The following is a 23,459-nucleotide window of genomic DNA, read 5'->3' as shown; positions in this document are numbered from 1 at the left end:
CCCTTCCCAACCATATCCGTCATGCAGACACTCTTTCATCTTTCAAAAAAGCCCTCAAAACCCACTTTTTTACCATTGCTTTCAACCCATGAACTCCTTCTTCTCTCATTCTCTTTATTTTTAAATTTGTATTTTATTGTTTGTTTTGTAAAGTGTCTTTGAGCATTCGGAAAAGCACTATATAAATCCGATGTATTATTATTATTATTATTATTATTATTATGGGGAGCTGCTAGGGCTGGAATTTTAAACTCTATTTGCACCGACAACAGATTGTGCCAAAGCCATTGCACTTTGTTGTCTCGTTTTGTCCTGTTTTGCACCCATTTTTATCTGTGAAAAAAGTCTATGCACTGTACTGTAAATGCCGTATCACGTTCCTATGTGTTTTTTTGTAAACATAATGGCGATTAAAAGTTATCTGAATCTCCTAAAAGGAACATTTGGTATACTATCATCCCGAGCCCCAAGATGGCGATTTAACTCGATGCTGCTTAATAACAAGGAATTCATTACACAAATCAAAGAAGCTCTTACGGTATTCCTACGGATGAACGCTAATTCGGTGCAAGACCCCAGAATATTATGGATGTCGGTAAAGGGAATGATCAAGGATTTCACTGATAGCTTTTCCTCCAAAATACGCAAGAATCGATGCTCAAAACTGGCTGAACTGGAAACGATTTATTCAACGTTATTTAATTCTTTACAATACAACAACTCGGTTCGACTGGAAAATCAAGTCAATATACTAAAAAAGGAGATTAACGCCATATACAGACAACAATCTGAAATACAAATACGTAGCACAAGACAACAGCAGTACTCTCAAGGTTCCAAACCAAGTCACCTATTAGCTATGCGATTAAGAGTTAACGCAAAATTTGCAGATATAACTACCATTAAAGCACAACAAGGACTTGTTACAGAACCTAAAAAAATAAACGCGACATTCAAAGAATTCTACTCCAACTTGTACAAATCAGAAACGACCTTCGATCAAAACAAAATGGACACATATCTTAATCAAATTAACCTCCCTAAACTTTCAGAGGATGACGCTAAACAGTTAGAAACACCTATCACACTAGATGAACTTAGGGAGGCCATATCTGAAATGCAAAGTGGTAGGGCTCCTGGAAGAGACGGTATCCCACCAGAAATGTACCTCTCTTGTTGGGACATAATTGGACCCTTATTACTAAATATGATTTTATACTCAGTCAATGAGGGGAACTTCCATAAACACGACAATATTGCACTCATAACAGTCCTCCTTAAAAAAGACAAAGACCCCACCGAGTGCGGTAGTTATAGACCCTTAAGCCTCCTCGGAACCGATATCAAACTGTACTCTAAGGTATTAGCCATCAGACTACAAAAGCACATGACGTCTTTAATTCATCCAGACCAAACTGGCTTCATAAGAGGCCGCTTGATCACTGATAACATAAGACGATTACTACACGTACTAGATGCTAACAAGGACGACACCACACCTAAGGCGATGCTGTCCCTGGATGCAATGAAAGCTTTTGACAGGTTGGAATGGTCGTATCTATGGGCAGTATTAGAAAGGATGGGGTTAGGAAAAGGATTCATTGATATGATTAAAGTATTATACAAAGACCCATCGGCCATGATTACAACAGGTACAATCACCTCCGAAATCTTTCCGGTATCACGTTCTTCCAGACAGGGTTGCCCTCTTAGTCCCGGATTATTCGATCTATCATTAGAGCCTTTAGCACAATATATAAGACAATCCCAATCCATAGAACCAATCGTAATCAAGGGCACACAACATAAAATTTGTTTATATGCGGACAACGTAATACTGTTCATGCAAAACCCCAACACCGCATTGCCTCATCTTCTCAAGCTGATTGAGGACTTTGGAGATTTATCGGGATTTAGGATAAATTGGCCGAAGTCGGCCTTCCTCCCACTTAACGCCCCTGCAAAAAGAAATATAACCCTCCCAGAAGAGATACCGATGGTAAAACACTTTAGATGTTTGGGAGTTGAAATATTCCCTACCATAAGCCAAACGGTGAAGCACAATTACGTAAAAATCCAAAACAAAATCAAATACGACCTTGACAGGTGGTCAAAACTCAAAAACTCAGTACAGGCACGGGTATCAATAGTTAAGATGGACGTCCTACCTAGAATCAACTTCTTCAGCTCAATGCTACCGTTACCCCCTCCAGAGGGTTACTGGAAAGAATTACACTCCTCCACATACAAATTTATTTGGAATAACAAACCACCACGTATAAAAAGATCCACCGCACAGAGAAACAGAGCAGACATTTCCAGATTTCTACCACTATTTTAAGGCGTACACTTTAAGACCACTGACAACATGGTTTGATCCCCAAGCATCAGTATCCTGGAGAAATTTAGAAGAAAATATAGTAGCTCCACATAGGCTGAAGGACATAGTATACACCAAATTATCAATTAAGCAATGCGAACGGAAATTTGGCCCCATAATTACTCATGCGATCCGGAAATGGCGTGAAACACAAAAAAAAAATTCTATCCCACAGAAATGGCATAATCATACTCCCTTATTCAATAACAATGCACTCTTGATTGGAAAACAACCTATAAGATTCCCTAGATGGGAAAACTCATTAGGAGATGTTTTCAACAAACAGGGTTTTTGTAGTTATGCTGAAATACGCAAAAAAAATAATCTCACCAAGTCCACATATTATTTTTACGCACAGTTATTGGCATGTTTGAAGGCTCACAGTGTTCCATTAAGGATACCAATTGTACACCACAGATACCACAAATTCTTCTATGAAAGAGAGACATATCGAGAGGTTTTGTTTTTATCATCAATTACTAACATCCTCATATGAAACCCTCCATCTAGACTCAGTCTGGAGGAGGGATATACCAGACCTGGAGATAGATTTTGACTGGCAAGAAGCCTGGGCAAATGTTCGACTTGCATCAAGGAACCCGGACCATCAACAAATCAATCTTAACTATATTCACAGGACATACTTAACTCCTATAAGACTGAACAAAATGGGTCTTAAACAAGACCCCAAATGCTCCTTATGTACAAATGGGGACAAGGGGACATTTATGCACATGTACTGGGACTGCCCACCAGTTAAGATATTCTGGAAAGAAGTGACCCAACAATTATCAAATCTCTTAACTCTGAATATACCTGTACACCCCTCTGTATTACTGCTGAATGATTTCTTTGATGTCTTTGAGTGTGCAGTACACCCACAGCTAAAGAGATTGGTTTTATCTGGTATCACAGTGGCTAAAAAGCTGATAGCATCACAATGGTTTCAACCGGGAAAAATGTGCCGGAAGGTCTGGATTCTTACATATCTCGATGTGATTTATCAAGAAATATCTACAGCAAGAATTTTGGGTCTCAATGAATCCAAAATGACAATGTGGTTAGAAGTGGTGGAGAGAATAAAAGCTAGCATATAAAGGTAGTGTCTGGTAGGAACAAGTTCTGTATCGTTAGGGCTCAGCTTGGCTTCGCCTTCTGCACTATCTCGCGTACGTGCACGCGTACTGAATAAACCACAAATGTACCTCTAATACCAGTATTAGTCTGACCACACCCCTCATCAGCTTACCTTCATAAGCAGGTGTGTGGTCACCTGCTCTCCTCCTTCTCGCTTTCACCACAAGGAAGAAGTGCCTCGGTAGATCCCCACACTTGACACCATGATGGAAGAAAGGTTTAGGAGCAGCTTGGGAAACAAGGATACGTTGACATCATATCTTTATTTTCTCTCTCACTATTTTCGAGAAAATACGGCGATATTGTCTTCGTACTGGAGTGTCTAGAAGATGATGATCATTCTACAAACCCTCCACCGGTTTTCGTATTGGGAGCACGCCGCTGCATGCTTCTCAACTGCAGTTCCTTGCTGTGTTTGTTGGGGTGAAACCTGTCAAGCCACAGCTGAACTGTCGGACATGCCGCTGTTGTGAGGAGCGGTGCGTTCCAGGTTGGGTGAGTAGTGTTTGCTGGCGGGCTCCACTTGTCTGTTAGTGCTATGGGGGCTACTAGACGAAGTTTATGGAAACCGGCCCCAGGCTAGGGTCCTTTGTTTAGCCGTCTAGGCGACAGAAGGCCTTGGTCTGGCGACCATTATAGGTTTAACTAGTGGGCCGCGACCATTGACACTGGTGATCCCTGTGTGTTCTGGACGAGTGGATTCTCTCTGTCACCGTGTTAAGACCCCATCTTTCATTTCCAAATGAGAGTATTCCTTCACGAGGGGATATGTGCATGTAATGTGCGATAGCGGCAGATTCATGTTCAAAGTCAGCTATACAGGCCAGTTGGTACTGTGCTGATTCCGCCGGACGTGTTATTATCACCGTTGTGAAGCGGTGTTGACGTCTTGTTTTTCCTTTTCTCTTAAAAAGTGAGGAGGGTTCAGAACGGCGGCCTGTCTGGGTGAGTGTTATGTCATTGTTTACATGTTCATAGCTTACGGTTAGCCGGTCGGTGGCCTGGCGCGGGGTGGCTTGGCTTCTCGCGCGCCGCCGGGAGCTCGCTCCTGATCGCGTGCGTCGTAGATCGGCGTCTCGCGAGCGGAAGCGATAGCACCCGAACGGCTGGAGCAGCCGTTAGCTTGATGCTATTCTGTTGAACGTGCTTTGATTTTTAACATGTTTTACACTTTTGACCACGACGTCATCCTTGACAGGGGATGTTCGTCAACCCTGCCCGAGCCTAGACGGGGATTGCGTCAACAAAGAGGACTGTAGCGACTGGTGGAGCGGCGACGCTGCCCGGATCGAACAACACGGGACGCTTGTGACTGCACTTCGCTGATCTGCGTTCCGGGCAGGTACGGGGTTGGCCAGACCCTCATAACACGTCTTCTGGTTTTACCTTGCTAAATGTATTGTGAATGACGGTGTTTTTTCCCAAAACGTGTGTTGTTGCAATGCATTTGAGATACGTTGCGGGTTGTGTGTGAGCTGTTTTTGTCACTGGCAGTAGCTTCTCCGTGCAGGTCGTGATGTATTGATCTGGTTGTTGTGTGAGAAACATCATGGTGTTTATGTGTACCGTGTACTCACTACTAAGGCAACTAACCTATGAAGCTATGCTTGGTGACGAGTGAGTAAAAGAATGTTCTTTCTCAGACTGTAATGACAATGAACAGTGAGTTCACACATTAACAGGTTTTCCTGTTTTAACTGGCCGTATTGAGGGTGAAATAGGAGGATTGTGTTTCCCCCCCCGGTTCCCTGGGGACTTTATCACCTCCTATCAGACATGTTGTGCATTAATTGTGTCTTTTGTGTGGTAGGGATACGATGTAACTCTCAGCTTGATTGCTGAGGTTGTGCTAAATCTGCTGGAGAAACTTATTTCCTAAAGGGAAATTGGTTTGGTTGCTGTCGTGTGCTTAGCAAGGCCTGTGGTCGATACTAATCAAGAATGATGTATTCTCTCATTGTGATGATGATGGGTTGTGTGTGTCATGTGACCTACAACTGGGTTGTACTGGCCACAGAAGCACATGTGTATGTTGGACCGGGGTTCTTAGAGCCCTCTCTATTCTGTGTTTTTCCTTAGTAAAAATCAGATAGCAGGTTAGCTCGTGCGCTGTGTGGAGCTGTGAAACGCTTCATAGAGCTGACTATGACTGTGTCATATTCTCTTTTTGTCGTTACGTCGTATCATGGGTGTGGGGTCGTAAAGGGGTGAACTGGTAACCTTTCCTCTCCCCATTGTTCTGTCGGTCAGGGGTACACCCCCTGTCCTTCAAGGTTCCCGTCACGTGGCGGTTCGGCACGTTACGGGGGGGGGGGGGGGGGGGGGGGGGGAGGGAGTTCCTGGTCCCACGGCCTGGTATATTGGGCGTGTGCACCGCAGGAATTCCCCCGCCATAGAGTACGTCACCGTGCGCGTCTCTGTTGGTAGGACTTCCGTGTGCTGTTCAGGTCCATGTGATGGATCTGTTTTCAGGGGGGGTGGTCAGGGCTCCTCCTCACCAAGCGCCTACTCAGGCCTTCTGTGAGTTCGGACTCCTTCTTCCATGTGATCCATGTGAGGAAGCCTCCATCAGAGTACAGAGCCTTCCTCCTCAGATTGTCAAAGTGAGTGGACCCTCTAGAAGGGTCCTTTTCTATTGTATGTATATTCGATTCAATTCGTTTATTGAGTGTGTATGGGTTCGGTGCCTCTTCCCCGGAGGCCCTAAAACCAGTTTTTTACATGGCTCAAGGTGCAATATATTCTTTTCAATCTGTACAGCTCGCGTGGGAAGTCTCTCTGGGGATCCCCGTCTCTTTCCTATGGGAGGGTGGTGGGATGTAAAAATGTGTACATTTTTTACCCCGGCTGTGTAGACTGGGATACATACTGTTGATGCTTCCTTCTTTCTATTCCAGAAGTGTTGGAGTTAGGGAGTGTCACACCCCTCTTGTCGTTCCCCTGGGCGCCTTGGGGATTCAATGGCAGGTCTAAATAGCCTGTTCATTGATGGGGGTGTGTCCCGACGCACGTATAGTGCTAGCTCGCTGTAAACAGGCGATTGACTGGCACGCCTTAGTTGCTTGTGGTTGAAACAGCGTTTTTATAAAGCAACTGAGAGGGGGGTTTTTCCTCTTCCGGCGACCACATCCCATGACCTGGGTGGGTTGTCGACGGATCCTCGTTCATGTCTGGGGGATGATGACGGGATGGATCTGAACATATGTAGTGGGGTCTCACGCCCTTGGGGTGGGCCACCAGGCGCGGTTCGTCCCGACGTCTGGGTGGCGCCTTCTTTTCATGTTAAGATCAACACGCATATCTGCCCTTTTCCTGGGGCATGTCGGCGTGGTTAGGGCACGGGACTGGTTCTGGTCACGCTGGTCCAGATCAGTTGAACCCGTTGTCCGCCGGGGATGCAGATCTGCTGTTCTGGTACCCTGAGGGACTTGGGCTTTTTTCAGGGGGAAAAATGCCAGGTCGGTCTGGGTGTCACAGGGTTAAGCGCTATGGAGACCCTGGTTGGGTATGTTTTTACTCAGCACTGTCGTCATGGCTTACAGCCATGCCATTCTGTACGCGCTCGATCTCGTCGGATCTCGGCCGCTACACAGGTTGGTCCTGGTTAGTACTTGGTTGGGAGACCGCCGGGGAATACCAGGTACGGTGTGCTTAGGGGCTGGTTCTCCATTGTTTTTCGCTCCTCTCTCACGCATGGCGAAGAGGGGCCTGTGGGGGTGGTTTTTTGACCTCCTCTGGTGACCCTGTGCTTCCCGTACCGCCAGGCCCGGTCCGAAGTGATGTTTGCGACCCGTAGGCCTGGGTTAACCCTTTTTGGAAACTGAAACACTTGTACTGCGGTATAGCCGGTGTATACCCGCAGGTGTGTTTTGGAGTTTTTTCTTGAGGGGTTATAGGAACAACCACCGCATTGGGTAACACCGAGGTGGTTGATTCCCTGGTGTGTTGGAGCAGTGTCAACTCCCGGGTTCACCGGTTGAGGGTGCCCCTGCACGTTCATGACGTCTGCCAATCGTGTCAGCCTTCTCTGCCTCGACCCCTCTGGGTGGGGGTTGTTAAATGGAGGCTTGGTCATGCAACACCGCCAGCTTACGCTCCTTCCGCCGGGGCGGCTGTGTTCAGCTGTCCCCTCTGGCGCCTGTCTCGTCCGCAGTCTCCAGGCTAGGGTTAACAGCCTGTTGCCTGGTTTTTCCCCGGTGCGCTGCCTGCTTCCGTTGGTTAACCTTTTTTGTCGGCTTACTGGCCTGGTTGGTTCCGCCTGGGAATACCAGGTGCAGTAACTGAGGGGCCTTTGTCCGAATACGCTGGCGATGTGGGGGGCGGGGCACTACGTGCCCACCTGGTGGGGTCTTGATGCTGGCATCATGGACTTCTCCGGGCCCCCATTCCAGGGAGTCCAGTCCTTTTGGTGGGTCTGGGTCTTCCTTCGTGCTCCGCTGCTACGGCCTTGCCACGGGGTTGGGTTTGCCCTTGACCCCGTGATTCTGGGGGCAGTAACGAGGTTGTTCCTCCGTTCGTTCCCGGGTGGCATGCGGGTTGTGCGTGTGTGTAGTCGTGGGTCAAGCCACGGTCTGCTCACCCTGTGCGTTAAGTTGCTTGAGAGCTCTTCGCACGGTCGGGTCCGTCGCCTTCCCGTGAAGCCTCTAATAGGGGGGATACCCTCCATTAGGGGGGGTCGGGGGGGCTCGGCCCTCCCTGTTCTGATGGTTTTGGGGGGCTGTCAGCGGGGTGTATTTGTCAGCCAAGTGGCTCCGCTTGGCCTCCCTTGTGCAGAAGGCGAAGCCAAGCTGAGCCCTAACGATACAGAACGTTAGGTTATGACTATAACCAAGTTCTGTTAGTTAGGGCGATGCTTGGCTTCGGACGGCCGCTGCAGCCCTTGACCTCACCTTGTGGTGAAAGCTTGGGAAGGAGGAGAGCAGGTGACCACACACCTGCTTATGAAGGTAAGCTGATGAGGGGTGTGGTCAGACTAATACTGGTATTAGAGGTACATTTGTGGTTTATTCAGTACGCGTGCACGTACGCGAGATAGTGCAGAAGGCGAAGCCAAGCATCGCCCTAACTAACAGAACTTGGTTATAGTCATAACCTAACGTTATAATGGATGGATTATCCAATGGGGGGTCCGGGAGGGGGGGGTACGAGCTAGAGCATATGTGTGTAGGGTACTAGATAACAGGTATTAGGGGTATATCCTGTATAAGACATTTAACTAAATGGTGATTTCATTGGATATGCACTGTTAATTAATGCTTGTATATCTTATTGTGTGTTGTCATGTTTGTTTAAAAAATAATAAAAAAAATAAAATACAAAAAAAGTTTTTGAATCTGAAGTGGTTCGGGAGGTAGATCAGTCGTCTGGTAATCCGGAGGTTCCCAGTTCGATTTCTGCTCCTCCCGGGAAGTGTGTCGAAGTGTCCTTGAGCAAGACACTTAACCCCTAATTTCTCCCAATGAGCAGGTCGGCACCTTGCATGGTTACCTCCGCCTTCGGTGTGAGTAAATAGGTCAAATGTGAGGAACAAATTGTAAAGCGCTTTGGAGTGCTTTATAAATGCAGCCATTTACCATTTAGATGTTTAGATGTTTAGATGTTTAGATTTAGATGGTAAGATGTTTAGATGGTTAGATTTAAATGGTTAGATTAGATGTTTAGATGATTAGATGATTAGATGGTTCGATGGTTCGATTATTAGATGCTTTATAAATGCAGCCATTTACCATTTAGATGTTTAGATGTTTAGATGTTTAGATTTAGATGGTAAGATGTTTAGATGGTTAGATTTAAATGGTTAGATTAGATGTTTAGATGATTAGATGATTAGATGGTTCGATGGTTCGATTATTAGATGGTTATATAATTAGATGGTTATATGGAGAGATGGTTAGATGATTCAATGATTAGATGATTCAATGATTAGATGATTAGATGATTAGATGATTAGATGATTAGATGGTTAAATGGTTAGATGGTTAGATTAGATGTTTAGATGATTAGATGCTTAGATGCTTATATTATTAGATGGTTATATAATTAGATGGTTATATGAAGAGATGGTTAGATGATTAGATGATTAGATGATTAGATGCTTAGATGTTTAGATGGTTAGATTAGATGTTTAGATGATTAGATGCTCAGATTATTAGATGGTTATATAATTAGATGGTTATATGGTTAGATGGTTAGCCCTAATTCAAGTGAGTGTGTGTGTGTGTGTGTGTGTGTGTGTGTGTGTGTGTGTGTGTGTGTGTGTGTGCGTGCGTGTGTGCGTGCGTGCGTGCGTGTGTGCGTGTGTGTGCGTGCGCGCGCGCGCGTGTGTGTGTGTCTTACCAACAGGCATCAGTTCGACCACTAGTTTAGGATAGGCGATGTTGGAGCAGCCGACGGTCGCACCGCATACACTCTGACAGACTGCTGGGTCCACACAGCCAACCTCATCTACACTCACACACACAGACACACACAGACACACACGCACGCACGCACGCACGCACGCACGCGCGCGCGCGCACACACACACACACACACACACACACACACTGAATTAGGGCTGTCAATCAATAAACATATTTAATCACAATTAATCACATGATTGTCACATAGTTATGGGATTAATTGCATATTAATCAAATATTTTCTGTCTGTTCAAAATGTACATTAACGGGTTATTTAAGTGTTTAATACTCTTATCAACATGGGAGTGGGCAGACTGTTTCCTTTATGCAAATATCTGTTTATTAAATAACATAAATAACCAAAATGACAAATATTGTTGAAAAACAAAGGCTATGTATTTAGCATAACTAAATAAATGCGTTGCAAATAATCCTAACATGGCAAAGCCCAATAGGCAACAACAGATGGCCATATCGACCTGCTAAATGTAACATTACTCAGTAATATGAGTACTCACACAATGTAGTGTACTCTTAAAAAGGTTCACTAAAACATCCCCTGTTTTTAAGCATTAAAACCAAACGATGCACCTCAATGCATCGCAACAACAGACACAGGTACATTGGTAACTAAATGTTGCATTACTCAAAGATCATTCCCTGGATCCCTCGCACTTCTAAAGCAAATCACACAATGTAATAGTGTCCATCCTCACACTTTTTTGATTCACACGATTCCACACAGTAGATGTTTTTGTTATATTATAAGATAAGGTAACATAAAATAAATAAAAGGTCACAAAACATCCCCTTCTACTGTGTGGAATCAAACAAGTGTCAACAAATCACACTCCATGGAGTCCAGTGTTATCTATTGCCAACCTTTTACAGACTAATGTACTTTTATACAGTAAAACTGAAGGTATCTCTCTCTCTCTCTCTCACACAGTACCATGTGAAGGTCTCTCTCTCTCACACAGTACCATGTGAAGGTCTCTCTCTCTCACACATGTGAAGGTCTCCCTCTCACACAGTACCATGTGAAGGTCTCTCTCTCTCACACATGTGAAGGTCTCCCTCTCACACAGTACCATGTGAAGGTATCTCTCTCTCTCTCTCTCTCTCTCTCATTCTGTCCTTGTGTTAGTGTCTAGTCTTGTCTAGTCTCCCTTGTATTCTTGTGTCAGTATTCTTATCCTCTGTTCCCCAGCTGTTCCTGTTTAGCAATCACGTGTTTAGTATTTAGGATCTCGCCCTCCCTGTTACCAGTGTTGCGCCATTGTTTGGTTATCCTGTCGCAGTACCCTTCCGTGCTGTGTTATGTCTCCCCGGTGTTATCCTGTCGTGCTACTCTGCTTATCCTTCGTGAAAGCCTTGTTATTCTGTATTTCCCCCGTGAGTCCGCTCCTGCTTCCTAGCCACGTTTTCCAGCCCTGCTGAGGTTTTTGTTCCCGTGTTTTAAGTTCGGTTTTGTTTTGTACCCCTGTAACGTGTGCCTTGTTGACTTGCTCAGTAAAAGCCTGGTTATCTGCAACTTCGACTCGTGCTTGTCTCTCTCTCACCCATCATTGTCCTGCGCTTGAATCCTACCCACTTCTCCTAAACACCTCACTACAACAGAGTGAACCAACTAAAAATGCTGAAATAGAACAGATTCCAGCTTTAAAATAGGAAATGACAGCCGCTACTGCCTCACAATCTGAGCAGGTACACCAAGATAATTGAATATTGTCTGCTCACCGGGGAACAGGGCTCGGCTGATCATGCCTGGCATGACGATGAAGAACATGGGAAGCAGTTTGAGGTACGCGCCCAGAACACTTCCTCCTTTAGCATGAGACAGAGACCTGGCGGAGAGCGACCTCTGAACTATGACCTGAAACACAAACATTATTATCATTATTATGGTGTTTTTGTTTTGTTCTTGATTTATTGTGATGTTTCTTCTCGACTTGTTTAAAGAAGACGTGTCCGGCCCATGGGGACATTAACGTGTGTTGTCGGGCCTTACAAATACATTTGATTTGATTTGATTATCATTAGTGTGGGTGTCCAGGGCCCTATTCCTCCTACCTGGTTCAACTAAGTCGATCAAAAGTCCCATTATATTTTTATATTATATTACTAAATCTGTATTGGAAACGGAGTTTGACTTGTCTCCATGTGCCTACTTACTAAATGAATGAAATGGATCCAAAAAAATATAGATTGCTGATTATTATAACATACTTTGCCAAGAAATGTATTCTCCTGTTTTGGAAAAATTACTCTTCGCCCACTTTTGAGATGTTTCAAGATCATGGGCCCTATTCCCCGTACCTGGTTCAACTAAGTCGATCAAAAGTCCCATTATCCAGATTAAATTAACCCGATGTTTGAATCCAGGCTTTCCCTGTTCCTTGAACGCTGATTCAGTCTCGTTAATTCGAACCAGACTTGATACTCAGGATAATTGCGCGCGGCCGCCTCACCTGAAAAGACAGCAGGTGTCGATCGCAGAAATCCTGATTTTCTAACGGCATTGATTGATTGATTTAAAACTTTATTAACAGATTGCAGAATGGGTACAATACAGTACGGCTCAATAGCCTCGCCGACAAGTTAAATGCATAATCTATACAGGCACATTTTAAGTCCCTCATTACCCCAATCAATCAGATTATATTTCTTTAAATGTGCCTGCTGGCAGTAGGCTTAATGGAATGAATAATCGAATGAGATCTATTGCTAGAGAAAATAATTAGTTCAACTCTTTCAGAATAAGTAGATACTGTACAAACAAGCCCAAATAGTATCTAATCGATACGAATGAATAGATACTTATGAGGATATCTGTACTGTATGTGCTCGGCTTAGGTATCATGTACTTTATATATAAATACATGGTTCCCAAAGTTTCAAGGCGCGACCCGAAATAACGGTGTCAGAGAGGCTTGGAGGCTATACAGTTTCACTATTAATCAGGTTTGAATCTGTTTCGGACATCATCCATACATGCATTGAATTGATTAACCTTTGATTTATACTGGTGACACCAGTCATGTTAATCATCAGATAACAGTGCTTGAACAGATAAATGCATTTTCTCAAATGAATTAATGTCAATGGCTCATTCAATTTCTCAAATCCGTCAAACAGCGCATCTCATCAGACATTTTAATCCCAGTTACAATATCACAATAACTTGTGAGTAACAGTGATACAATTCATCCGTATAACTATGATGTGCATTATTTAGGACAAAGTAAATCCATAGGCTGAATATGATTTATTATCAGCATTTTAGGTCTATTATTTTACATTTCAAAAGCCCCCTCTAGAAAAACGAAGCACAAAAACACAATTCAGAATGGTATAATGGGATCTAGACTGTGAGGTGAGCTGGCATTTCTTTTTGCGAGGGCATGGCCATGCAGGTTATCCAGCTAACTGAACTTAACCCTGCCCTCAACCAGGTTCAAACTTTTTGATCTGTTGCCATAGTGATTTAGACAATCGTGCGTCGGGGAACCGACAGGTGTAGCTTAAGTCAAGTTATCCTGAAAATGATCCGGCTAACTCAGTTAGCCAGGTACGAGGAACTGCACACTCTTGTAATCTCACATTATTATTATTATTATTATTATTATTATTATTATTATTATTATTATTATTATTATTATTATTATTATTATTATTATTATTATTATTATTATTATTATTATTATTATTATTATTATTATTATTATTATTATTATTATTATTATTATTATTATTATTATTATTATTATTAGTGTGGGTGCCCTACACACTCTTGTAATCTCACATTATTATTATTATTAGTAGTAGTAGTAGTAGTAGTAGTAGTAGTAGTAGTAGTAGTAGTAGTAGTAGTAGTAGTAGTAGTAGTAGTAGTAGTAGTAGTAGTAGTAGTAGTAGTTTTATTCAGTCAAACTCATCACACACAATACAAGATGTCTTTGATTTTGGCATAATGCTTATTCTGAAATCCAAAAGAAAATGACTTATTCTTAAATCTATATCAGCATTGTTTCACAAGTTAACCCTAACAATAGAAATACATCTCCTTTTAATCCATTTCTTAGCTATTTTTTTTTTGATAAACTTTTTCTCCCCATTTACAATTTTTCTCCCTTCCCCAATTTCGTATTGTCCAATTCTACCCTCCCCTGTCTCGAACGCTATTGACCATGCCTCCCACAAGCCAGCTGCAATGTGGACGAAGCCTTGCATCACGTGTCCCCTCCGGTACTCGAGGAGGCAACCGTCGCATCTTTTCACCTGAACAGCGCGATCTCTCAGCGGCGAGTGTCTGCGTGGGAGGGACACGCCGCCCTCGTTGCTTCCTGATTCTACTGCGCAGGCGCACCAACCGACCTGTAGGAGTCGCTGTCCACAACGTCCGATCCCCACCCACCAGCTTCCCACCCCCTAATACTGCCAATTGTATTAGTATGAACGACCAGCCAAGCTGGTAGCAATGCAGAGAGCTGGGCTCAAACCCAGCATCTCCTGCGTTGGTGGCGAGCGCCTTGCCCACTGCGCCACCTAGCCGCCCTCATTTCTTAGCTTTTTACAGTACATTTACAAACGTCTCTCAAATCATATTTTCTTTCCTGTATTGAAAGAAACCTTTGGTGGCTTTGATTTAGCTCTGTACATTATTTGCATTATTTTATAATAAACCAAATCATTACATTACATAACATGATACTTTATAAACAGTGGATTTGTGTGGTCAAATCAAATTCAAAATAGTAATCAGCCTGCTAAATGCTCTGAATGACCTGCTTTTGCAGTAAGACTATTGGATTTACAGTATTTTTAAATGTCGACCCCCATATTTCCACAAAGTATGACATGTAAAGAAATACAAGTGAGCAGTAAATTATGTTTAAGGCCTTATAGTTTAATATATCCTTAGATTTAAGGATTTAAACAGACGACCACTCTACCTCCTGAGCCACTGTCACCCCCTATGCATAGGTAGTCAGCTGAAAACACCACAGTCAGGACAGCTGAAACCATTACAGTCAGGATAGCTGAAACGTGGCCAATGGGGGCGACAGTGGCTCAGGAGGTAGAGCCGTCGTCTGGTAGTCGAAAGGTTCCCAGTTCGATTCCCACTCCTCCCAGGCAGCGCATCGAAGTGTCCTTGAGCAAGAAACCTAACCCCTAATTGCTCCCGATGTGCAGGTTGGCACCTTGCATCATAGTTGCCTCTGCCATCGGTGTGTGAATGTGTGAGTGAATGGGTAAAAATGTGAGGAACAAATATTGTAAAGCGCTTTGGATAAAACGACAGGCTTAAACATAGTTTATCAGCAATTTCATACTTATAGGCACAATAAATGTGAATAAACAATAATAAATCAGCTAAAACAGTTACAAGTCGACACACAGTGTTCGGAGATCATACTTTTAAATGCAGCAAAAAAAAGAACAACCTTCAGCTTCAGAGTCAGTTGGAGGGCATTCCAGGTGTTTTTATCTAGTTCAGAGCAAACTGGACGAACCCTAAGAACCATTAGAACATGTAGAATAGGTTCCAAAATTCCATTCCAACAGTGTTGTGATGTAAGAGGGAAGTTTACCAATTATGGCTTTAAAAATAAACAAATACCAATGATAGTTAGTTACACATTTGAACTAGAGCCCTTTTCATAAAGGACACAGTGGTGGGTATCATATCTGTCACCAGTAATAAATCTGAGGGCAACTGAATAAGGTCAGCGATACAGTACACAATAGTATCGTCCGCATACAAATGGACATGACAGTAATTCAAAGAAGAAACAATATCATTAATATAAATACTATAGTAAAGAGGACAGGACCCAGCACTGAATCTTGCGGTACACCTTTAGTTATGGACAAGAATTCAGATTGATTTCCGATTTCACACACTGACCTATAGAAGATAGATAATCCTGAAACCAATCACATGCATCACTATCCATGCCAATACTAGATTGATCATCACCTGCCTTTTTAAAAGCAGGTGATGATCAACTGTATCAAAGGCTTTTGATATATATATAAAGAGAGCAGCACCTATTATCTAATCATGTATTGTTGTTCATGATCTTACCTGGTCAGTGCACCACACCCAGGTAGACAGGACAGTAAGTCCAAACACCAGGCCTGGCCAGGGTAAGTCCCCTGTCAGCGGGTCTCTTAGCAACCGGAAGGCATCACTACGTGGCAGATGGCACGTTGTGTTAGCAACTGTTACCGAGGGAATGGCTACAGGATAGAGCTCCAAAAGACCCTCATACCAGCCTACCCTGGAGAATGCTGAACACACACACACACACACACACACACACACACGCACACGCACAGGCACACGCACACGCACACACACACACTTGATTAATCTGTCCACATAAATTCCAAATGCAGTTATATATGTTATGCAGTTATATATGTTACGCAGTTATATATGTTATGCAGTTATATATGTCTCGCTCTACCCAAGTTTCAAGTTTCAAGTTTCTTTATTAGTTGTCATACAAAAGTACAGAATACTTTTATATAAAATGCTTCTTTCTGTTTTGCTCCAGAGATTGTGCTAGATAAAAATAGATAAGTATAAAATAAGTATAATAAGTATAAAATAGAAGTCAAGTAAGTAGACAAAAGTGTTCAATATACAATACAATATACAATGCAGAGTAGAAAAGTAACTGAGTTACAATACAATATACAGTACAATGCAGAAATGGGATGAGGTACAATTTAGGTACAATTTACAGTAAGGTGTAATGAGGTATGAGTTGTAGTGCAAATTCTTTACCAATAAATATAAAGTGTGTTAAGTGTCTAAAGTGGGTAAAGTGGGTGCTGCAGTGAGTTGTTTGTTTAAAGTGAGTGTGTGCGTGTGGATGTGTGTGCTGTGAGTGTATTTGATGGTTTGTTACATAGTGTTATTGTCATTTAGCATCCTGATGGCCTGAGTGAGTTGCCTGCAGTGAGCTGCACAAGTAATAGATATAGATATAGATATAGATATAGAAGAAAGATGCACTCAGTAGAACGCACATCTCCACCAGGCAGCATGCCAGACCAGAATACATTTATAGTTTATACAGAATACATTCATAGTATACAGAATACATTTATAATATACTGTATATAGAATACATTCATAGTATATACACAATACATTTATAATATATACAGAATACATTCACAGAGCTATACAACAAACACTGTGCAGAAAGTGCTTGGTGAAGGATACATATGATAAAAGATGGATGACTAAAAGTATGCAAAGGGCGTGCACAAAGAAAAACTTACTTTACAAGAAATATTTTCAACTGAGAACCAGTCAAAGTTAAGAAAGCTGTATAAGAAAAAACTGACTCCCATTATGAGAGTACAGAAGAAGGAATACTACAATAAAATATTAGAGGACAGTAAAAAATAATATACAAAGGACTTGGAAAATATTATTCAGAATAGAGGTTATAAATCTGAATTTCCACGTTATTTTCTAAATAGCTCTGATGCTAAAGTGGACAATGTAAAAAGCATCATTGAAGATTTCAAATAGTTTTTCGTTTATTGTAAAACCTTTGACTTTGATCTGTGATTTACTTTATATTAATGATATTTGCAATGTTACTGAACTGTTAAAATGTATTATTTTTGCAGACAATACAAATGTATATTGCTCAGGAAATAATTTAAAGGAACTTCTGTATAATATTGTAAGTGAGTTTGGTTTTAGATGTTGGTTTGATGTTAACAAATTGTCTCTCAACATCAAGAAAACTTCATTAAAGTTTTTTGGATAATCGAAAAGAAATAGATGGGGATATCGAGTAAAAAATCTGTGATGTTAAAATGTAAAGAGTTTCCGAGATACAATTTCTAGGGGTAGTTATTGATCAGAACTTAACATGGAAACAACATAATATGAACTATATTCAAGGAAAGTTTCAAAGTCAGTAGCAATCCTGGATAAATCTAAGGATATATTAAACTATAAGGCCTTGTACATAATTTACTGCTCATATACTTCCTTACATATCATACTCTTCACACTCAACCAGGCCACCCCACCAGGCTACACTTAACTACAACAACCCCGTGTTGGAAGGCGGTGGGCTTGCTGTTCTCCATTGTACCTGTTTCAAGGTAAAGGCTGTCCCCACCTCCTGCTACATCATTTGAATGCCTTGCCTTCAAACTGCTCTGCCCCCAGCCTGTGCTTGTCATCCTGATCTACCGTCCCCCTCCTCCCTCCCCCGTGTTTATTTCAGAATTATCTGATTCAGATTCAGATTCAGACAACTTTATTGATCCCATGTGGGGCAATTCATATTTGTAGCTTCACAAGTAACAAAAATCTCAATGACAGCACGGCAATAACAACATTCCATGCAATACACAATCCAGTAAAAGTGAAAACAGACAACTAAGTGTAAAAGGCTACTTAAAATGATTACTGTCTGTGTTTAAAAGTGATCTACTCACCTCCGTCAGTTCATCCACCTCCTCAATTCTCCTCTTTGGCGACCTCAACACTCCGACGACCTCCTGTCCCTCCTTGCCTGCCACAATCTCACCCAGCACGTAGATTTCCCCACCCGGGGCGGCTAAGTGGGCAAGGCGCTTGCCACTAACGCAGGAGATGCTGGTATCGAGCCCAGCTCTCGGCAGTGTTAGGGGTGGGAAAGCCGGTGGGTGGGGATTGGACGTTGTGGACAGTGACTCCTACAGGTAGGTTGGTGCGCCTGTACAGCAAAATCAGGAAGTATCGGGGGCAGCGTGAGCCTCCCACGCGTTACTCCTCGCCACTGAGAGATCGTGCTGTTCAGGTGAAAAGATGCGACAGCTGCCTCCTCGTGTACCGGAGGGGACACGTGATGCAAGGCTTGGTCCTCACTCACTGCAGCCGACCAGTGGGAGGCATAGTCTAGCAACGTTCGAGACAGGGGAGGGGAGAATTGAAGGGAGAATTGGCGAGGCGAAATTGGGATGGGAGAAAAATAGAAAATAAGGAGAGAAAAAAAGTGGATACAAAAAAAGATTTCCCCACCCCCACTAGAGGCCACATACTGGACCTGGTGTGTTCCACCGAGACAATCACCCCCTCCAATCTCAGTGGTGTGGACCTCAACGTTGCTGATCATCTTGCAATTAAATTCTTAGTTCCTGTCCCCTCCACCTCTGGCCGCCCACAGCGCTCCATGACGTACAGGAACACAAACAATATCACCACCACTGAACTCACCAACGCCCTGAGCTCCCACCTTGCTCATGACTCCCAGCTGCTCTCAACCACTGAGTTGGTGAACACCTACAACACAGCCCTAGCTGCCACCTCGCACCCCTTAAAACCCACACTATTACCTTTACACACTCCGCCCCCTGGTACACCCCCGAGCTCCGCTCCATGAAAGCCAAGGGCCGCTCGTTGTTGAGTGCATGCTTACCAACTGTTAGTCTGCAACACTAATATCACCGACATCTAAGAAGGGAGATCCCCCCTTGAATGGCCCTTCTAAGGTTTCTCTCCTCCACACTGCCTGTGGAGCATTTTTCCCTATTGTTAGGTTTTAGTGAGTTTTTCCTTACCTTCGCGTTGGGTATGTCTGGGAGTGCTTGCATTCTTTCATTTATTTGCATTTATTTTAAATTTGTTGGACCTTATGGTGTTCTTGTTCTGTTCTTGACTTATTGTTATGTTTCTTCTTGACTTGTTTAAAGAAGACGTGTACGGCCCATGGGGACATTAACGTGTGTTGTCGGGCCTTACAAATAAATTTGATTTGATTTGATTTGTTGGAGATGCGCTGCAGGACAACAAGTCCCACTGTTCACACCCAGGCCTACTCTGACCACATCATCTCCTACAGACTCGCCCTCACACAAACCAAATCATCCTTCTACTCTGACCACCCAAACTCCTCCAGCCCCCTGACAACCCCCTCCAGACCACCTTCTCTGATCTCTGCAACAGATTCACGGAATTCTTCCAAACCAAGATCGATGCCATCTACCAGCAGCTCCAGTCTATTCCTGTGTCGCCCACACCTCCGGGTGTTAAACATGACCCCCTGCCCCATCCCACCCACTCCTTTTCATCCTTCTCCCTGGTGGACACTGACTCCATTATGAAGTTGGTGTCAGGCTCTAAGCCCTCTACCTGCTCTCTGGACCCCATGCCCACCACCCTGGTGAAGGCTGGCCTGCCTGCCCTCTGTCCTCTCATGGTAGACATCATTAACTCCTCCCTGTCCATTGGCTCCGTCCCTGCTAACTTGAAGGTTTATGTTTGTATGTTTATGTGTATTTAGGATCCCCATTCGCTTTTGCACTTGACAAAAGCTATTCTTCCTGGGGTCCGGCACTTACAACAATACAACAATATTCAATACATCAATACATTACATCATTATCAACATCCATTACATCATCAATTACATCATTATCAACATTAACAATCTCATCCTCAGTTAAGGATGATATTGTACAAGATACTTATTAGTATAAAGTATAAAAATCAAATAATTAAAATCAAATACATAGTGCTTCCTGAGCAGCACTTACTTCCATCAACATAAATACAATTAACTGTCAATTGGTTTTCACCGCTATGCCATAAGGGTTCAGTGCATGCTTGTTAGTAGATGGTATTTAAATTGTTTCATGAAAGTGGTTTTGGATTCTATTTCAGTGAAGTAGCTTGGCAATGAGTTCCATTCCATGATTGCTCTGTAAGTCACAGAAGATTTGAGTAGATTTGTTCTAGGTTTAGGTGCCAGTAGATGGCCTGACGTAGCTTGTCTGGTCATATGGTCATGTTCTTCTCTTATGTAAACTATATGATCATAAAAATACTGTGGTTTTTTGACAACTTGAACATTTCTGAGAAAAGTAATGAGATGGGATTGCATATGTTTCTCAACCGGAAGCCATGATTGTTAGGGTTTGTGGCTAGGGGAGGTGAGAGAACCCAAATGCTGGACAATGATTATGAACCAGAGAGAGGAGGCAGAGGCAACGGAGTAAAGTATAATGAAAGGCTTTACTGAGCAGTAGTAAACAAGGCACGAACAAAGGTACACAACACTAAACTGAGGCAGCTAGAAAACAAACAAGAAATAATACACATTATTATTATTATTATTATTATTATTATTATTATTATTATTATTATTATTATTATTATTATTATTATTATTATTATTATTATTATTATTATTATTATTATTATTATTATTATTATTATTATTATTATTATTATTATTATTATTATTATTATACTTTGTGGAAATATGGGGGTCGACATTTAAAAAGACTGTACTGTAAATCCAATAGTCTTACTGCAAAAGCAGGCCATTCAGAGCATGTATAAGGGTGATTACTATGACTACACAAATCCACTGTTTATAAAGTCTCATGTTATGAAATGTAATGATTTGGTTTATTATAAAATATTGCAAATAATGTACAGAGCTAAATCAAAGTTTTTTCAATACAGGACATATGATTTGAGAGACGTTTGTAAGTTTACTGTTCAAAAAGCTGAGAAACGGATTAAAAGAAGATGTATGTACAATGCTGATATACATTTAAGAATGAGTCATTTGCTTTTAGGAGGCTTAATTTGATAGGAATATAGGGCAGGCATATACAGTATAAGCATTATGCTTCACTTCAGCCTGTACCTTTTCAGTCACTGCCATAATCAAAGAACGTTGAGAGTCTGGAATGATTGTGCATATTGTATTGTATGTGATGATACAAAACGACTACTACTACTACTACTACTACTACTACTACTACTACTACTACTACTACTACTACTACTACTACTACTACTACTACTACTACTACTACTACTACTACTACTACTACTACTACTATATACAGTACAGAATACATTTATAGTATATAAAGAATACATTCATAGTATATACAGAATACATTTACACTACATACACAATACAATCATAGTATACAAAATACAGAATCAGTCTGTTGGAACAGCAGCACCCTCTGCTGGTTAGACCGAATACTGATACTGTGTATGTGTGTGTGTGTGTGTGTGTGTGTGTGTGTGTGTGTGTGTGTGTGTGTGTGTGTGTGTGTGTGTGTGTGTGTGTGTGTGTGTGTGTGTGTGTGTGTGTGTGTGTGTTACCTATAAACATCAGTGTGAAGGCTCCACCCACCATTATCACTGTCTGGAGAGCATCAGTATAGATCACTGCTGTCAGTCCTCCTACATACACACACACGCACACGCACACGCACGCACACACACACACACACACACACACACACACACACACACACACACACACACACACACACACACACACACACACACACACACACACACACACACACACACACACACACACACACACACACACACACACACACACACACACACACACACACACACACACACACACACACACACACACACACACACACACACACACACACAGCCAGGTAAGTGTCTGTCTCTGGTCTCAGGTTGTACTGATGCAGGCTACAAATTCTCTCAGTGTTTTGGACTGTTTGGTCGGGTTAGAGTTATCGGTTATGGTTTGGGTTAGGGTTAACAGCTAGGGTTAATGGTTAGAGTTAACGGTTGGGGTTAGGGTTAGCAGTTAGGGTTAGAGTTAACAGTTAGGGTTAGGGTTAACGGTTAGACCCATGTAGAGTTATGTGATTATGACACTAGCTGCAGCACCCATGTGTTGGTATGCCCCTTGGCATGGTATCAGAAACATGCTGAGCTACTCAGAATCACATTATTACATGGGCCCATTCTATGGCCACAGTGTAGACAGCAGGGTTAAGGTTAGTTAGGGTTAAGGGTTAAAGGTTAAAGGTTACCTGCCACAGTGTAAACAGCGGTGCTCAGCAGTAGGAGGGCAGTAGACAGATAAAGGTCCCAACCCAGAGAAATCTGGATGAATAATGCTCCAGAAAATATATCTGTCTGAGAGAGAGAGAGAGAGAGAGAGAGAGAGAGAGAGAGAGAGAGAGAGAGATAAAGACGGAGAGGGGTAGAGAAAGAGAGAGAGAGAGAGAGATAGAGAGAGAGAGCAAGAGAGATCGAGAAAGAGAGAGAGGTAGAGAGATAGGTATAGGTAGAGATAGGTAGAGAGAAAGAGAGGTAGAGAGAGGGGTAGAGAGAAAGAGAGGTAGAGAGAGGGGTAGAGGTAAAGAGAGAGAACGAGAGAGAATGAGAGAGAGAGAGCAAACGAGAGAGAGGTAGAGAGAGCAAAAGAGAGTGAGAGATGTAGAGAGAGATGTAGAGAGAGAGAGAGAGAGAGAGAGAGAGAGAGAGAGAGAGAGAGCGAGAGAGAGAGAGAGCAAAAGAGAGAGGGGCGAGAGAGGTAGAGAGAGAGAGGGAGAGAGAAAAGGAGAGATAGAGGTAGAGAGAGCAAAAGAGAGAGATGTAGAGAGAAAGAGAGAGGTAGAGATAGAAAGAGACAGAGACACAGACACACAGAGACAGAAAGAGAGAAAGATAGATAAAGAGAGAGACAGAGAGAGAGAAAGAGAGA

At 42.7% G+C, this 23,459-nt stretch overlaps 1 protein-coding gene across 1 annotated transcript in view; it reads right to left on the bottom strand.

Annotated features, from left to right (window-relative positions):
- slc5a9 (solute carrier family 5 member 9) overlaps window positions 1-23,459 on the bottom strand; it is a gene marked incomplete at its 3' end in the record, with an annotated part of 36,471 nt that overhangs the window by 10,156 nt on the left and 2,856 nt on the right. Inside the window, exons 5-9 of the mRNA XM_084311251.1 lie at window positions 22,783-22,888; window positions 22,076-22,156; window positions 16,010-16,215; window positions 11,659-11,794; window positions 9,854-9,961 (exon numbers count right to left, since the gene is read on the bottom strand). Coding sequence (XP_084167377.1) covers window positions 9,854-9,961; window positions 11,659-11,794; window positions 16,010-16,215; window positions 22,076-22,156; window positions 22,783-22,888 — 637 coding nt within the window. The remainder of the gene's footprint in view (window positions 1-9,853; window positions 9,962-11,658; window positions 11,795-16,009; window positions 16,216-22,075; window positions 22,157-22,782; window positions 22,889-23,459) is intronic.

This window comes from Notolepis coatsorum (genome assembly GCF_963971535.1).
Source record: "Notolepis coatsorum genome assembly, chromosome: 3".
Classification (NCBI taxonomy): Eukaryota; Metazoa; Chordata; class Actinopteri; order Aulopiformes; family Paralepididae; genus Notolepis; species Notolepis coatsorum.
The sequence above is the reverse complement of the archived record's forward strand: the minus strand, read 5'-3'. Positions and strand labels throughout refer to the sequence as shown.